Source organism: Rana temporaria, chromosome 3 (assembly GCF_905171775.1).
Source record: "Rana temporaria chromosome 3, aRanTem1.1, whole genome shotgun sequence".
NCBI classification, from domain to species: Eukaryota; Metazoa; Chordata; class Amphibia; order Anura; family Ranidae; genus Rana; species Rana temporaria.
This window is the reverse complement of record NC_053491.1, coordinates 328,190,094-328,205,117: the sequence shown is the minus strand read 5'-3', so window position 1 is coordinate 328,205,117 and position 15,024 is coordinate 328,190,094. Positions and strand designations below refer to the sequence as shown.

The following is a 15,024-nucleotide window of genomic DNA, read 5'->3' as shown; positions in this document are numbered from 1 at the left end:
AAAATGTCTTTGGAAAACATACTTTTGCACACAAGTGAAGGTAAAGCAATAAAACAAATACTTTTAGTTAAATTTTAAGTGTGAAATGCATTGACCTTGACAGAAAAAAATTGCCTTTCGGGACTTCCAATTTTAAATTAACAGCAGCAGTGAAGCAAATCTGGCATATGATGTTAAATACCTTTAAGGCTGGGTTCACACTGGTATGACATGACAGTCTTACGACTATGGATCCGACTTTGCTCTGCATCTTCATGTCCGACTTCAATGAACGGGATTCCACTTTGATCCCGACAATACCAGACCCTTTGAGTCTGGTATGAATCGTGAGGAGGAGCCCCTTGCCAAAATAACATTTTAAAAACGTCATAGGGTCCCCCCTCCAAGACAATACCAGAGCCTTTGATCTGGTATGGATTGTAAGGGGATCCCCCACGCCAAAATAAAAAATGAAAAACTACCATTATGCAAGCCCAGCAGCAGGTCAGGAAAGGGGGGAAGCATATGGCGCCCCCTCCTGGACTATACCAGGCCACATAATCCCAACTTGAGGGGGTAGGTGCTTTGGGGCAGGGGGGCCTTTGCGCCCCCCCACCCCAAAGCACCTTGTCCCCGTGTTTATAGCAACAAGGGCCTCTTCCCGTCAACCCTGGGTGGTGGTTGTCGGAGTCTGCCGGCAGGGGGCTTATTGAAATCTGTGAGCCCTTTTTAACAATGAGTCCTGGTCCCCCACCCTATGTGAATCGTAGGGGGACATTGTACCCCCCTACTCATTCACCCAAAAACTGTCAAGGAAATAAACCAGCACTCAGGTTTTTGACAAAGTCCTTTATTAACTGCTTGCCGACCAGCCGCCGTAGTTATACTGCGGCAGGTTGGCTCGGCTGCGCAAATCGCCATAGGTGTACGTCAGCTCATACATGGCAATCTCTGGGCGCACGCATCCCGATTGGCCAGCGAGGGAGCTAATCAGCGGGTCCGGCAAACTCGATGTCCACCGGCCGCCCGCGATCGTTCCCACAGAGACAGAACGGGGATCTGCCAAAGAAAACAGGGCAGATCTCCGCTCTGTCAGGGGATGACACACCGATCCTGTCATTCTGCTATGCAGGAAGACAGATCTGTGTGTTGTCCCAGTGAGCCCTTTGCCTATAAAGTTAGAACACACAGTGAGGGAACACATTTTACCCCTTGATTGCCCCTGATGTTAACCCCTTCCATGCCAGTGCCATTAGTACAAGTCATGCATATTCTTAGCACTGATCACTGTAATAATGTCACTGGTTCCCAAAAAAGTGTCAAAAATGGCAGGTGTCCGATCTGTCCGCTGCAATATTGCAGTCCCGCTAAAAATCGCAGATCACCGCCATTACTAGCATAAAAACATAAATCTATCCCCTATTTGGTACACGCTATAACTTTTGTGCAAACCAACCAATATACATGTATTGGTTATTTTTTTGTGTTTTTTTTTTACCAAAAATATGTAGAAGAATACATATTGGCCTAAATCGATAAGAAATTACATTTTTCTTGGGTGTGCTTTATAGCAAAATTTACAGTGTTTTTTTGTTTGTAGCAAAAAAATAAAAACCCCAGAGGTGATCAAATACCACCTAAAGAAAGCTCTATTTTTTGGGGGAAAAAAGGACTTACATTTTATTTGGGTACAGAGCAATTTTCAGTTAAAGTAACACAGTGTCGTTTCGTAAAAATTTGGTTAAAGCAGCTCCAGCGTATCTTTTCCCTCCGGTGATGTCTTCATCCTCCGGTTCTTTCTCGCTGGGCTGATGTCTTCTTCCCCTGCTGGTTCTTCTCTCTCCATGTCTTCTTCCTCTGCCGGGAGGTGATGTCACAAGTGGACAGAGTCACTGGATGACACCCATGGCTATATAAGTAATGGCACACGCCTCAGCTAACATTTAAAGTGGGTGCTAGTCAGGAGAAGATCGGAGGAGAAACCAGAGGAAGAAGACATTGCAGTGATAAGAACCAGAGGATGAAGAACTCACCGGAGGGAGAAGAAATCAGAGGAAGAAGAGACGCTGGAGCTGCTTTAATAAAGGACTTTGTCAAAAACCTTAGTGCTGGTTTTATTTCTTTGACACTTTTTTGGGGGTGAATGGGTAGGGATACAATATAGGCCCATACTCATTCGCATAAGGTTGGGGGCCCTCTTGTTAAAGTGGGCTTCCAGATTTAGATAAGCACCCCCGCAGACCCCCCGACAACCACCACCCATGGTTGTTGGGAAGAGACCCTTGTCCCCATTCACATGGGGACAAGGTGCTTTGGGGTGCCTGGCACAGAGCCCCCCTGGCCCCAAAGCATCCACCCCCCCCCCCATGTTGAGGGCATGTGGCCTGGTAGTCCAGGAGGGGCCCCTGTTTCCCTGACCTGCCAGGCTGCTTGCTCGATTTTGGGAGGGACCCCATGCTGGGGTTTTTTTCTTGGCGTGGGGGTTCCCTTTGAAATTCATAACATATGCCATTTTCTTTTTTTAATTTTTGTGTGAGGTTCGTATGCCAAGGACGGATCAGTTGAGATGATGATCTGACTTTGATCCATCTTCAATGATAATCAGTCAGGCCGAAGTAGTGCAGGAACCTTTTTCAAAGTCGGACCGACTTGTGTCGGACCTGTTAAGATGGCTCTCATAGGAAACCATTAATAATATGCGACATGTGCTTCCAAAGAAGGAGCGTATGTCGTACCAGTGTGATCCCGGCCTAAATCCTGATAATTCAGTGCAAAGTGTTAACAGGCTTGTCACCACATGTCATTGGGTCATGATAAATATACTGCTTTCACGGACTGGTGCTGTGTCCTGCATTTTGTTTATGATGTGTAAAATGGCTGAGATTGATGTCACACAGCATGTAGAATGACTGAATGTATATCCAGAAGATAATGTTACTATGCTAAAAGTTGAAAAGTTATTTTCAGTTTATATTGATTCCCGTTTTACATTCTTGTACTATGATCCCTTGCAGTCAGATTGATTTGCTTTCAGACTGTCTGAGGCAAGAGGATGCAGTTCCCTCTTGCCACTCATTCCCCCTCTGTGCGGACTCCTATGCACAGGATATTTCCTGTAGTCTATAGTAAAAAATGATCAGCGGTGGGATTACTTTGTCTCTAAATGATTAGGGGTGCATAAGGCTTTACTGTGCTATGCATTGATTGTATTAGATTAGAGGGTGTTTTGATTCCTTTACTCCCTTCTCACCATAACCTGTATGGTTACACTTTATAATTTAACTACGAAGAGACTTTAGGTAAAGTGGGGTTTCCTTGGTCTGTAGAGTCAGACCCAGAATAGTATTACCAGAACACATCGGGTTCCTTCCTGACAACAAATGGATTTTATATAGTAGGGTAGCTTTGTTAGTTTATTTGTGCGGTGGCTGAAATACATGTAAGATCTGTGCTGGGTTAAAATGTAATGTATGTTTATTTTTCAGAAACATTGCGACCGGCAAAAAGCAAACCTTCGGATCCGATTTAAACCTTCTTTGTTCCAACATGTAGGGACCCACTCGTCATTAGCAGGAAAAATTCAGAAGCTAAAGGTATGGAGGTTGAAGAACCATAAGAACTTTGTTTGGGAATGGCAGTATTTTTCCTTCTTTATAATTAGAAGAATTAGAAACAGGATATTCTCTTGATTTCTATTTTTGGGAACTCCTCACTGGAGGTCCTGTCTTAAAATAATTTTCTTCACCTTACTGCTACAACTGCAAAGCCAAGCAAGGGTATTGTATTCCTCTTTAACCAGTCTAAATATGCATAAACACTTTTGCGTGTGATGCCTCGATAATGACCAGTACATGAAGAGGAAGAGAGGATGTCTCCCTTTCAAAGGCTGTAAATAAGCCAGAAGCTGACCATTATTTGACAGCTATACTGTTATGAATTTTATTTCCAATGCTAGTACATACAAAGAAACACTTCAGAGCAGCAAGTGATAATTCCAGCGAATTTCTGACCTCCCTTGTGATATCTGATATTTCTGTTTCATTCAGGACAAAGACTTTGGGAAGCAAGCTCTACGCAAGGAGCATGTCAATCCAGCTGCTGAGGTCAGCACTAGCCTAAAAACTTACCAACATTTTACCTTGGAGAAGGCTTACTTGAGGGAAGACTTCTTCTGGGCATTCACACCAACTGCAGGAGACTTTGTACGCTTCAGGTTCTTCAAGCCCTTACGGGTGGAAAGGTCTGTAAAATGTTGTGTTAGTTTGTGCATTTATTTTATGGAGTCTGGATGCTTTCTGACTTTTCGAAGTATAAAAGAATTCAGAGCTTTGTTATGTAGAGAGTAGATTAATTTGTGCTGCCAATACTATTGTACCTGAAGGGTTCCACATGTACTGGCACTTTAAGGCTGGCTCCACCCAGCAGTGATGACAAGGGTCAAGGGGCATAGTAGCCATCTTAGAGAGAGCACATGTAGGAAGAGATAACCTGTACTGTCCTGAGATGCATGTTGCAGTGTACAGCCTGTACTGAAATAAACATCCATTGTTCCAGACCAGAGTCTTGTGTCCCTCACAACACAGAGGATATAACAAATACACAATACATTCTTTTTGGTACAGTTCAGGACACTGATCTTTATTTATAATGACTGCACCTTAAAGCGGAACTGTGCTCATAACAACTTGATAAAATATAATGTTCTTTAGCAAGGAACATACATTCCACATTAATAATTATGCTACCAAAATTAGCGTGTGCTGTAAATTGCCTCAAGCATTGCTCTTGTTTCTTCTTGCTGGAGGCTGCAATTTTGCTGAAACCCAGAGCTCCTGAACAGCAGTAAAGTGGAACTTTGATTTAACTGTTTCAAAAAAAGTTACATTCCTGGAATGCCGCTGGGATTGCAAATGGTCAAATTTGCTTGTGTTTTCAGTCCAGCTGTCAAACCAATAAATGGTTGGTGTCATAACTGATCACATGTGCAGCACCATGGCATTTGCAGATTAAACTAAAGCAGCTTCCTTGGCTGTAAAGGATAGGAGGGTTTAATTCTGCTTTAGGATGTCAGCAGATCAGCCTCCACAAACGCAGTAGTTCCTAAAAACAGAGAGCAACTGAGCATGTGCAGAGCAGGGTGAGACAGTGTATTACTGGATTTTAAACACTATAGACACTTATTTTTAATGTTTTACCTAGCTATACCTGCAAAAGGTGCCAGCCTGAAGTCATCTATCAGGACTTCATTTTCTGACTAAAGTTTCACTTTAAGGTGATTTAGGAGGCTTTGCCAGTGTTCAAACTTGGGACCTCCCTTCTAAAACCACCTCCTACTATGCGATCATCATTTTTTTTTGCTATTGTTCTCATGTGTTGCATGCATCTCTGTAGCAAGAGGATTGATTTAGTGTTTTTTTTTTTCTATCAAAGATACTACTAACTGTAGACTACTGTCTCCAACTCACTTTCTCCTGGTTTTTGTACTATAGGGGCTGTACCCAAACCCCCATCAAGATAAGAAGGTGGTGCTGACCTGTAAGCTGTGACTGCACTCAACCAGGTGCACCTAGAGTGTAATGCATACATTGCTGCTGGGTGCTATACAGGTCCAAGGCCACGGTCCACCTGTGTGAAAGCACAGTTCTTAAAGATTCCCCCACTGTGGGAAGGTGAATAGGCCTGACCAGAGTGAGGGAAGGTAACCTGAGGGTCCTGTGCGACCATTTTTTAGGCCTTGTAAGCAAGCACCGACAGGTTTCGTGTGTGTCTTTCCGGGTAATTGAGGACTTGGCTCCTCTCTTTATCGCCAGATGGCTAACAAAAAGGTCTGGCCCAATTTCTAGACAGACCTTGTTCTGCCATTGCGGTATATGGTGCCAACGCATACTCAGTGAGTGTCCAGGAGGGTCAGTGCCATCTTGGGAGAGACATTTAAAGCTCCTGGCATGCAGAAATCATCAGCTTCTCAGAGGCTCATGGTTTTGGATCACAGGGGACACAGAGTTTTCCAATTACCATAGCAAGCTGGACAAAGGAGAAAAGAAAGCACATCCAGGGACCTGAACACTGTGCAAACCTTCTACTTATAGCAGACATTAGTACACCATAGGGGCAGCATGGAGGACCTTGGTACAGAGGGGAGGCTAAGTGCAGTTCAAATGACATCTGGTCTCTTCCTACAATACCAGACATTGGGCAGATTCTTCATCAAATGAAGATGATTCATCTGTGGAAGAAGGTCCTTCTGCCATGGTATCGCCAAAACATAAGATAAAAATATCTTCAGACTCCCTGGTGCCTGAGGGTCTTAAAAGGACCAGCATGGGCTGTAACAAATAGAAACAAACTCCTAAGGCTTTTCTGGTTCATGCCTTAGTCAAAGATGTTTTGTAAGAGGATTGGAAGCATCCAGAAAAAGTCTATGTACTTCTAAGCACCTTTTTTCCCCCCACGTAGATCTGACTATCTCATGCCTGAAAAAATCTCAAACGTTTTCTCTAGCACAACCTATTGAAGTTGCCATAGTGATGTGTCAGACACTTAGGGTATGGTCCAGAAAACAAAAATAAATACGAGCCTACAGGCTCATGGTGGACTAACGTCATTTATTGGATATAAAATAATAAAATCAATCAATCCACTAACAAGTGAAGGTGAATAAACAGCGTCAAACAGTTCCTCCAATAGAGAGCCTTAGTGAGGGACAGATCCGTGCTTCCGAGTGAATGAGAAGACCGATGGATGGCTAGATGGGCTGGTTCCATAGACACAGGCTCATCAAGCAGCTACCGACAGGCCGCAAGTAAGCTGTTCACTGACTGAAGAAACAGCCAGTCAGGAGAGGGCTATGGGGCGCCTACAACACTTGTCCCAGCTGATCATAGCCATACCAGTACAATGCCCCTATTCACTGCCACGTCAGTCAGTGTCCCTAATTATAACCGCACCAGTCACAGTATCCCTGATCATGGCCACGCCAGGCACAGTGTTCCTGATCATAGCCACACCTGTCACATTATCCCTGATCATGGCCACACCGGTCACAGTGTCCCTGATCATAGCCACACCGGTCACAGTGTCCCTGATCATGGTCACACCAGGAACAATGTCCCTAAATAATGGTCACACCAGTCACAGTGTCCCTAATCATCACTGCACCAATCACAGCATTCCTGATCACCACCACACCAGTCATAGTCTCACCATAAGGATTTGTTCACTTTTGTGATTCTCTCTGAAGAGAGAACACAGAACACTTCAGAAAGTATTTGATAAGCAGTGAGAAGGTGGTGTATTCCCTCCTCACGGCCTACTTTAACCCTGTTGGACTCCACACCAGCACCCCCATTCACTTGATAGGCTGTGATCAAGGGGAATCATTTCTACCACGTCTGCGAAGCACAGCCACGACATGTGTGCACCCCTAGCTGCTGCCTCTGCAGCTAAAGGGAGTAGTGGTTGAAGGCGGTAAAACCCCACACAACCACAAGGTTTTACTCCCCCCAACCATGTGTAAACAAGCCCTAATAATGCAGCCAGTCACAGTGTTCATGATCACCGCCAGACCAGTGTAGCTAAAATCGGTGTTCCTGATTGCCACCACACCAGACCAGTCCCAGCGTCACCAGACCACTGTGTGCCAACAACGGTGTCCCTGATTGTCACCACACCAGTCACCAGACCTATGTTAGTCAGCAACAGTACTGCTAATTTCTGTCACACTGGTCCCCAGTGACACCAGATCAGTGTAAACCAGCAACGCTGTTGCTGATTGCTGCTACACAAGTTCCACTGTCACCAGACCAGTGCAGCCATCAATGGTATTCCTAATCACCACCACAACAGTGCAGTATTGTTGCTGCCCACTGCCTGTATTGACCCTGGCCTGTGTTGTGACCACGTTTCTGCCTGCTGCCTGGACTGATCCTTTGGCTGCTGACCAGGTCTATGCCCATCACCTGAACTGACCCATCTGCACATCTTATTTTGTTCCTGCGAGACACCAGCTATCTCCTGCTAGAACCACAGGAACTTGTGTTCTTCTTTTCTTCAGCCTCCTATACTTCCTGGCCAGTGAACATGGCATTCCTAGGGCATTCATGTACCATTAGGCTAGGATTTCATGGCTCTTAGAAATGGAGACTGGTATATATGATGCTACGCTAAGCTATATTATCTGACCACTCGTATAGAAGTGACCATTACAGTACACTGGTTTTGATACAATTGGTTAATTTGTGTGATACAAAAGATACAAAGTCTGGTACATAATCAGTCTAAACACTGAAAAAGTCTCACGTTTGTGGTATCCCCAAACTCGGCACGAGTAGCAGAATGTGTTTTGGGGTGTAATTCTAAATATGCTTATGCTGTGTAAAAAATATATTATTAAATTGACAACTTTAATTTTCATTCAACATTTTCCAAAACCTTGTGGCAAAAAATGTCTTCAAAAGACTCATAATGCCTCTTTAGGGACTTAGGAAATATGATAGGTAATCAGGAAATTAGAGGCGTACAGTAATTAATGCTCCTTGAATGCCCAAAGGTGCTTCTTGGATTTTGGAATAAGCTGTGAAAAAGTCTCACACATGTGAATTTCCCTATACTTGAGAGGAGTAGCAGAATGTGTTTTGAGGTGTAATTGTAAGTATGTCTATGCTATGTGTGAGAAATAACTTAATATAAAAACTTTGTTAAAACAACACATGTTATGTAACTTCTTAATTTTCCCCAAAAATTACAACTTCAAAAAACACACTATGCCTCTTCCTAAATATATTGGACTGTCTACTTTCTAAAAAACGATAATTTGGGTGTTATATTTGTACTGTCTAGGCATTTTAGGGCCTCAAGAAATGATAGATGTTGTCAATACATCAGGATTTATCAATTTTCTAATATAGTAATTAGACTTAATTTTAAATTAATTTGACACACTCCTATACAACTTCTTTCTGCTGCCCCCTGTGTTCTCTCCAGCCCCCCTGTACTCTTTCCCACCTCATCCCCCGCAGCTCTGCTGGTTTCCCCCTCCCCTCTCCCACCAGCTGCTGTGGGGGATCTGTCAGGATGGAGAGCAGCGAAGGGACCAGTAAATGTGTCATTTACCAGCCCCTTCTTTTTCTAAATGGAGAGTCAATGATATGTACCAATCACTGACTGTCCATTCGTAACTGAAACATAGGGGGTTATTTACAAAAGGCAAATCCACTTTGCACTACAAGTGCAAAGTGCACTTGAAATTGCACTTGGAAGTGCAGTTGCTGTAAATCTGAGGGGTAGATCTGAAATGAGGGGAAGCTCTGCTGATTTTATCATCCAATCATGTGCAAGCTAAAATGCTGTTTTTATTTTCCTGACTGTGTCCTCCATTATAGGTCTATTTAGACCTCTAATATCTCACCAAAACACCCCAATGGGGCTCCTAAAAAAAATTGAAAATGATAAAAAAATATAGTAAACATTTTAAAAAAATTATAAAAAAAAAGAATTCAAATAAACTATTGACACCAGTAGCGAAACTATCAGGGTCACAAATGTTGCTACTGAGACTGTGCCTTGGCATACCTCCAGCTGGCGGAGGGAAGGGACCCTCCAGGGGGGCCTTCATGGTTTCTTGCATCGGGCCTTGTCTCCCAAGGTAGAGCACACAAACGGTGGACCAACTTCCCCAGTCTGCCATCATTTTACTGCTTTAAAGCTTCCGTATTACAACCCTTATTTTACTGACTTTTACCTGATTGTGGTAAAAATATTCACCAAGGTTAATGTCCAGTCATGCTGTTTCGGTTTTTTAACACAAGCATATATTTATTGATGGTTCGCCTTGTCAGTACTGCTAGGGGGGTTATTTACAAAAGGCAAATCCACTTTGCACTACAAGTGCAAAGTGCACTTGAAATTGCACTGAAAGTGCACTTGGAAGTGCAGTCGCTGTAAATCTGAGGGGAAGATCTGAAATGAGGGGAAGCTTTGCTGATTTTATCATCCAATCATGTGAAAGCTAAAATCCTGTTTTTATTTTCCTTGCTTGCCCCCCTCGGATCTACAGTGACTGCACTTTCAAGTGCAATTTGCACTTGTAGTGCAAAGTGGATTTGCCTTTCGTAAATAAACCCCTCTGTGTTGTGTCCAAAACTAATATGGTGATGCTAATGAGATGTATCCATTGGCTCTTTAACATTAAAGGGGGAAAAAATGGCTTCTTAGCAGGACTTTTCTTTACAGGTCCTTCATAGTCTTCTCCCCTTTGTACATTAAGACTGGATTGCTTCTTTGCGCTTGTGTTCTCTCGCTGTCTCTCACTACCTCTCTCTCATGTGTGTGTGTGCTCTCTCTCTCTCTCTCTCTCTCTCTCTATATATATATATATATATATATATATACACACATGCTAACGTTATGCCTTTATCTGTAACTTCTATAATTGGTTGAATTAAAATGTACATGTACGTTTCAGTTGTTTCCTTTATATGTAATTAGGCAACAATTTACAGACTTCTTCATTAAAGCAGTGCAAAGTGGTTTTCTTTGTATAGTAAAATTGAAAACTGGTGAAATAATGTAAGTCTTTATCGTTTTTAAAGCAATTAGGAGATGCTCATCTGCAACAAGCAATTTTCGCAGGCATAGATAATTTTGGAAAGTGTCAAAATAGGTGACCAGCACTGGCTGTGATTCAGACAGTGGTAGTTATGAATGTGGCATCTCTCAGTAGGAACCAAGTTAATTAGAATATAAGAAGTAATCACCAAATATCAATGTATCAAGCTTCAGCGCAGTAGTCGTCTTTGACGCAAGGGTCTGGCTCCTCATCTAATGCTTTTTTTTTTTTTCTAACATTCCTTCTGCAGGTTCTTTTTCCGCAGTGGAAATATAGAGCACCCTGAGGATAAGCTTTATAACACATCAGTGGAGATTCTCCCTTTTGATGTAAGTGTTTATTGTATGTTTTAAAAATTACATTTGTTTTTGTTTTTTTAAGTCCTCTGATGTGCAGCTATTGACTGTTTTTTTTTATATATAAAAGATGAAATCCAATTTACTTGATGTAAAGCTGTCCTTAAATACTAGTTTCCTGGCTGTTATGTTCTTCCATCACTGAACCTAAAATGATACCTTTATATGTGAACTTTCCCTCCAGACTAATATCGGCTCCCTCTCAGGCTTGTCCTTATTCATTTTCCAGTCCATGAACAGGTTTACCACTGCATCCTTTCCCAGGATCAAGATCGGTGCCTCCTTTCTCTTCTCTACACTCATCATCAACTCTGCTTTCTATGGTCAGCTCCCGCTATACCTCCCCTCAATCACATTCATCTTTTGCTCTGTTCCTCAACCATTATCTATCCTCACTGTACATATTCAGCCAAAGGTTTACAGCCTTTTCAATCCCCTGTACACAATCAGATCAGCACTGCTTTTTTTAACTTCTGCCAATACACCATTTCTCTATGCCTTCAATCGTCACTTCCCCTTGTCCACAATCACTTCATGCTCTGTATCCTCTCTTCCCTGTAATATAATTTCCTCCTTATCTCTCTCTTACTTTTCTCAGTATGTAGTTCGCTCAGGCTCTGCTGCCTCTCTTCTCCTTTTTGGTCAGCTACTTTTGTGCCTTTTCTGCCTGTGTGTCGCCTTCTCTTCCCTCCATAAATTCACTTTGGTTGCTCATTATGTAATGTGTTCCTTTGAAGTGCAAATAATTAGATGATTAGATGAAGAGAAACAACTATAAATCTGTTTTTTGATTGTCACAAACCTCATTAAATGCCTTAAGAGCCGCCTGACAAGTCGCGTCCTGTTCTATTCAACAGAACTGTTCTAATAGGAGCGACGCAAGTCGCTCCGACTTAGAAAAAGGTTCTTGTACGACTTTGGGGGCGACTCTGGGCGACTTGCATTGACTTCTATACAGAAGTCATTTTGCAAGTCGCCTCTGAAGTTGTCTTCAGGTCGCCTTGCCAAGTCGCCCCCAAAGTCGTGCCGCCCCAGTGTGAACTGGGTCTTAGGCTGCATTCACACCTAGGCGTTTTCACGCCAGACGCCCACCGCTATTACAGCCTGCAATATGCTGGAGGGGTGATTTTACATTGTCGGCTATGGAGATGGTTCACATCTCCACGCCGAAACGCCTGAAGTTTAAAACAAGTCCCGGACCCTTTTTTTCGGGCGGCTTCGGCGTTCGGGCATAGCCGACAATGTTAAAATCACCCCTCCAGCAAAAAACAAGGCTAAAAACGATGCGTTTTGTCGCCGCAAATCGCGGGACAAAACGCCTATTTTATGTCGCCGCAAATCACCTACGTAAAGGTGTGAATGCAGCCTTAGTCAATAATGGACCTATTGATCAAGATGTAAAATCAAACTAAATGTTTTCCTTCATGTATTATGCTACTATTTATATAGTTTAAACACTCAAGGACCGGAAGAATTTTCCCCCTTAATGACCAGGCCATTTTTTGCGATATAGCACTGCGTTGCTTTAACTGAAAATTGCGCAGCTGTGTGACGCTGTACCCAAACAAAATTTATGTCATTTTTTTCCCCACAATTAAAGATTTTTTTGGTGGTATTCGATCACCTCTGCGTTTTTTTTTTGTTTGTTTTTTTGCGCTATAAACGAAGAGCAACAATTTTGGAAGAATTTTTTTATTTTTTTTTTACTTTTTGCTATAATACATATTCAAAAAAAAATATATAAAAAAACACATTTATTTATCAGTTTAGGCCAATATATATTCTTCTACATATTTTTGGTTAAAAAAAAATCTCAATAGGCGTATATTGATTGGTTTGCACAACTAAACTATAGAATCATTGCGTCTACAAACTAATAGATTTAGGCACTTTTTTAAATTGTTTTTACTGGTAAAAGGGGTTAACTGTGTTCCCTAGGTGTGTTCTCACTGTGGGGGGGGGGGTGGGCTTCCAGAAACATGACAGAGATAGATCACTGTTCCGATCACTGGGAACAGTAGATCTCTGACATGTTCCCTGTTAGAATGGGGATCCACCTTGTTTACAGTCTACCTCTGTATTAGGCGATCGTGGGCTTCCAGGGTACACCGAGTCTGCCTGACCCTCAAGCGCGCTTGTGAAGCAGGCACAAGAGCAACCGCCCCTGCGTGAGCAGCCGTACAATGACAGTGATTCATGCAGGGGAGCCAACCTGCCGCAGTATAACTGCGACTGCTGGTCCTTAAGCGGTTACATTTTTTTAGCGCCAAGTATATTGTTTTAAGTTTAGTCGATCAAAGTTTTAAAAATGTTCTTTACAACTATAAAAGTGATTTGATTGTAGCAGTTCGGAACACCTGCAACATGTAGAATTGCACTATAGAGCTTCAGATCCTGGGAGGAAGCCAGTTAGGACAACATGCAGCTGTACAATATAAATATTACATTATGTATTCAGGCAGTAGTGTGAAGGAGGGGTTTACAAAAGCAGGTGGAAATGAAGATTAATGATCTTTCGTAATATAACATTTAAAAAATGTATACAGTTTCCGAGAAATTACATCTCGTTTTTGTTTTTGACCAGCAGCTTAACCACTTCAGCCCCGGAAGGACTTACCCTCTTAATGACCAGGCCATTTTTTGCGATACGGCACTGCGTAGTTTTAACTGACAATTGCACGGTTGTGTGACGCTGTACCCAAACAAAATTTATGTCCTTTTTTTCCCACAAATAGAGCTTTCTTTTGGTCATATTTGATCACCTCTGCTATAATACATATCCAAAAAAATATACAAAAAAAAATGTATTCATCAGTTTAGGGCCAATATGTATTGTTCTTCATATTTTCGTAAAAAATAAGCATATATTGATTGGTTTGCACAAAAGTTATACCGGTTACAAACTATGGGTAGATTTAGGGACCTTTTTTTTTCATTATTCTTTTTACTGGTAATGGCAGCGATCTGCGATTTTTAGTGGGATACGACATTGCGGCGGACAAATCTGACTCCAAATGACGCTTTTTGGGGACCAGTGACATTATTACATTGATCAGTGCTATAAAAATGCACTGATCAATGTAAAAATGACACTGGCGGGGAAGGGGTTAACTGTAATCCCTGGGCGTACAGGTTCGTCGGTTTGTGGACCTGAGCCGCCTTGCTGCAGTGTATATGCAGAAGGCGGTCAGCAAGTGGTTAAATATTTAAAATTTAAACACTGTAGCTACTGACTTTTAATATACAGACACTTACCTGTCCAGGGAGCCCGCAATGTCGGCATCCCAGTCGATTTTCAGATTGGCTTTCGGGTGCTGCCTCCGCCATTCGTCGTAGGGCAAATTGGCAGTGAAGCCTTTTGGCTTCACAGCATGGTTCCCTGCTGCGCATGCATTGCGCTTTCTAATTGGCCTGGGGGCGGGGAAAGGAGGAGTAAGGGCTGAACTTCCAAGAGACCGTGCCACGCCTTCCATTCCCAGAAGTGGGGAAGGGTACCTGTCAAAAACACCTGTTCCCTAATCCCCCCTGAAAGTTGCCAAATGTGGCACCAGAGGGGGGGAGCAGATCAGCGGAAGTTTCACTTTTGGGGGGAATTCCGCTTTAGGCATTAATTCCTAGAAAATCTACGCACTGCAACTTTGCACATTGGTAGTATAAGGAAGGGGAGGTCGAGATGACCATTCTGCTTTAAGATGGCCATGCATTCATAATTTTTTTAATTCAACTAGCACTTTGATTTAAAAAAAATGATTCCCCCATCTACACATTTACGTTGGATGGGGAAATCACTCCCATTATGCTTCCCCTCCAGAAGAATACACTGATTAGTGTTTCCAGCTATAGCCAGCAGCCCTAATTGTTTGGGAAAAACCTGACATGCTGGTTGTACAACACTCAATCAGTAGATTGACTTCTATAGAACCAGCCTGCCCATACATGCATTGAAATTTGGCCAGTCTCTGCTAAACTGGCTGAATTTCGATCTATGTATGGCTGCCCCAAGTTTAAACTTCAGTTTTACATGTATTTGGCTACAATGTGTCAAAATATAAGCTATACACAAGGGACCTACTATTGTTATCT

The 15,024-nt window shown here is 42.6% G+C and overlaps 1 protein-coding gene across 1 annotated transcript in view; it reads left to right on the top strand.

Annotated features, from left to right (window-relative positions):
• MGAT4B (alpha-1,3-mannosyl-glycoprotein 4-beta-N-acetylglucosaminyltransferase B) overlaps positions 1-15,024 on the top strand; it is a 600,394-nt gene that overhangs the window by 542,188 nt on the left and 43,182 nt on the right. The window contains exons 10-12 of the mRNA XM_040344984.1: positions 3,465-3,572; positions 4,026-4,219; positions 10,836-10,914. Of these exons, the coding sequence (XP_040200918.1) occupies positions 3,465-3,572; positions 4,026-4,219; positions 10,836-10,914 (381 nt within the window). The remainder of the gene's footprint in view (positions 1-3,464; positions 3,573-4,025; positions 4,220-10,835; positions 10,915-15,024) is intronic.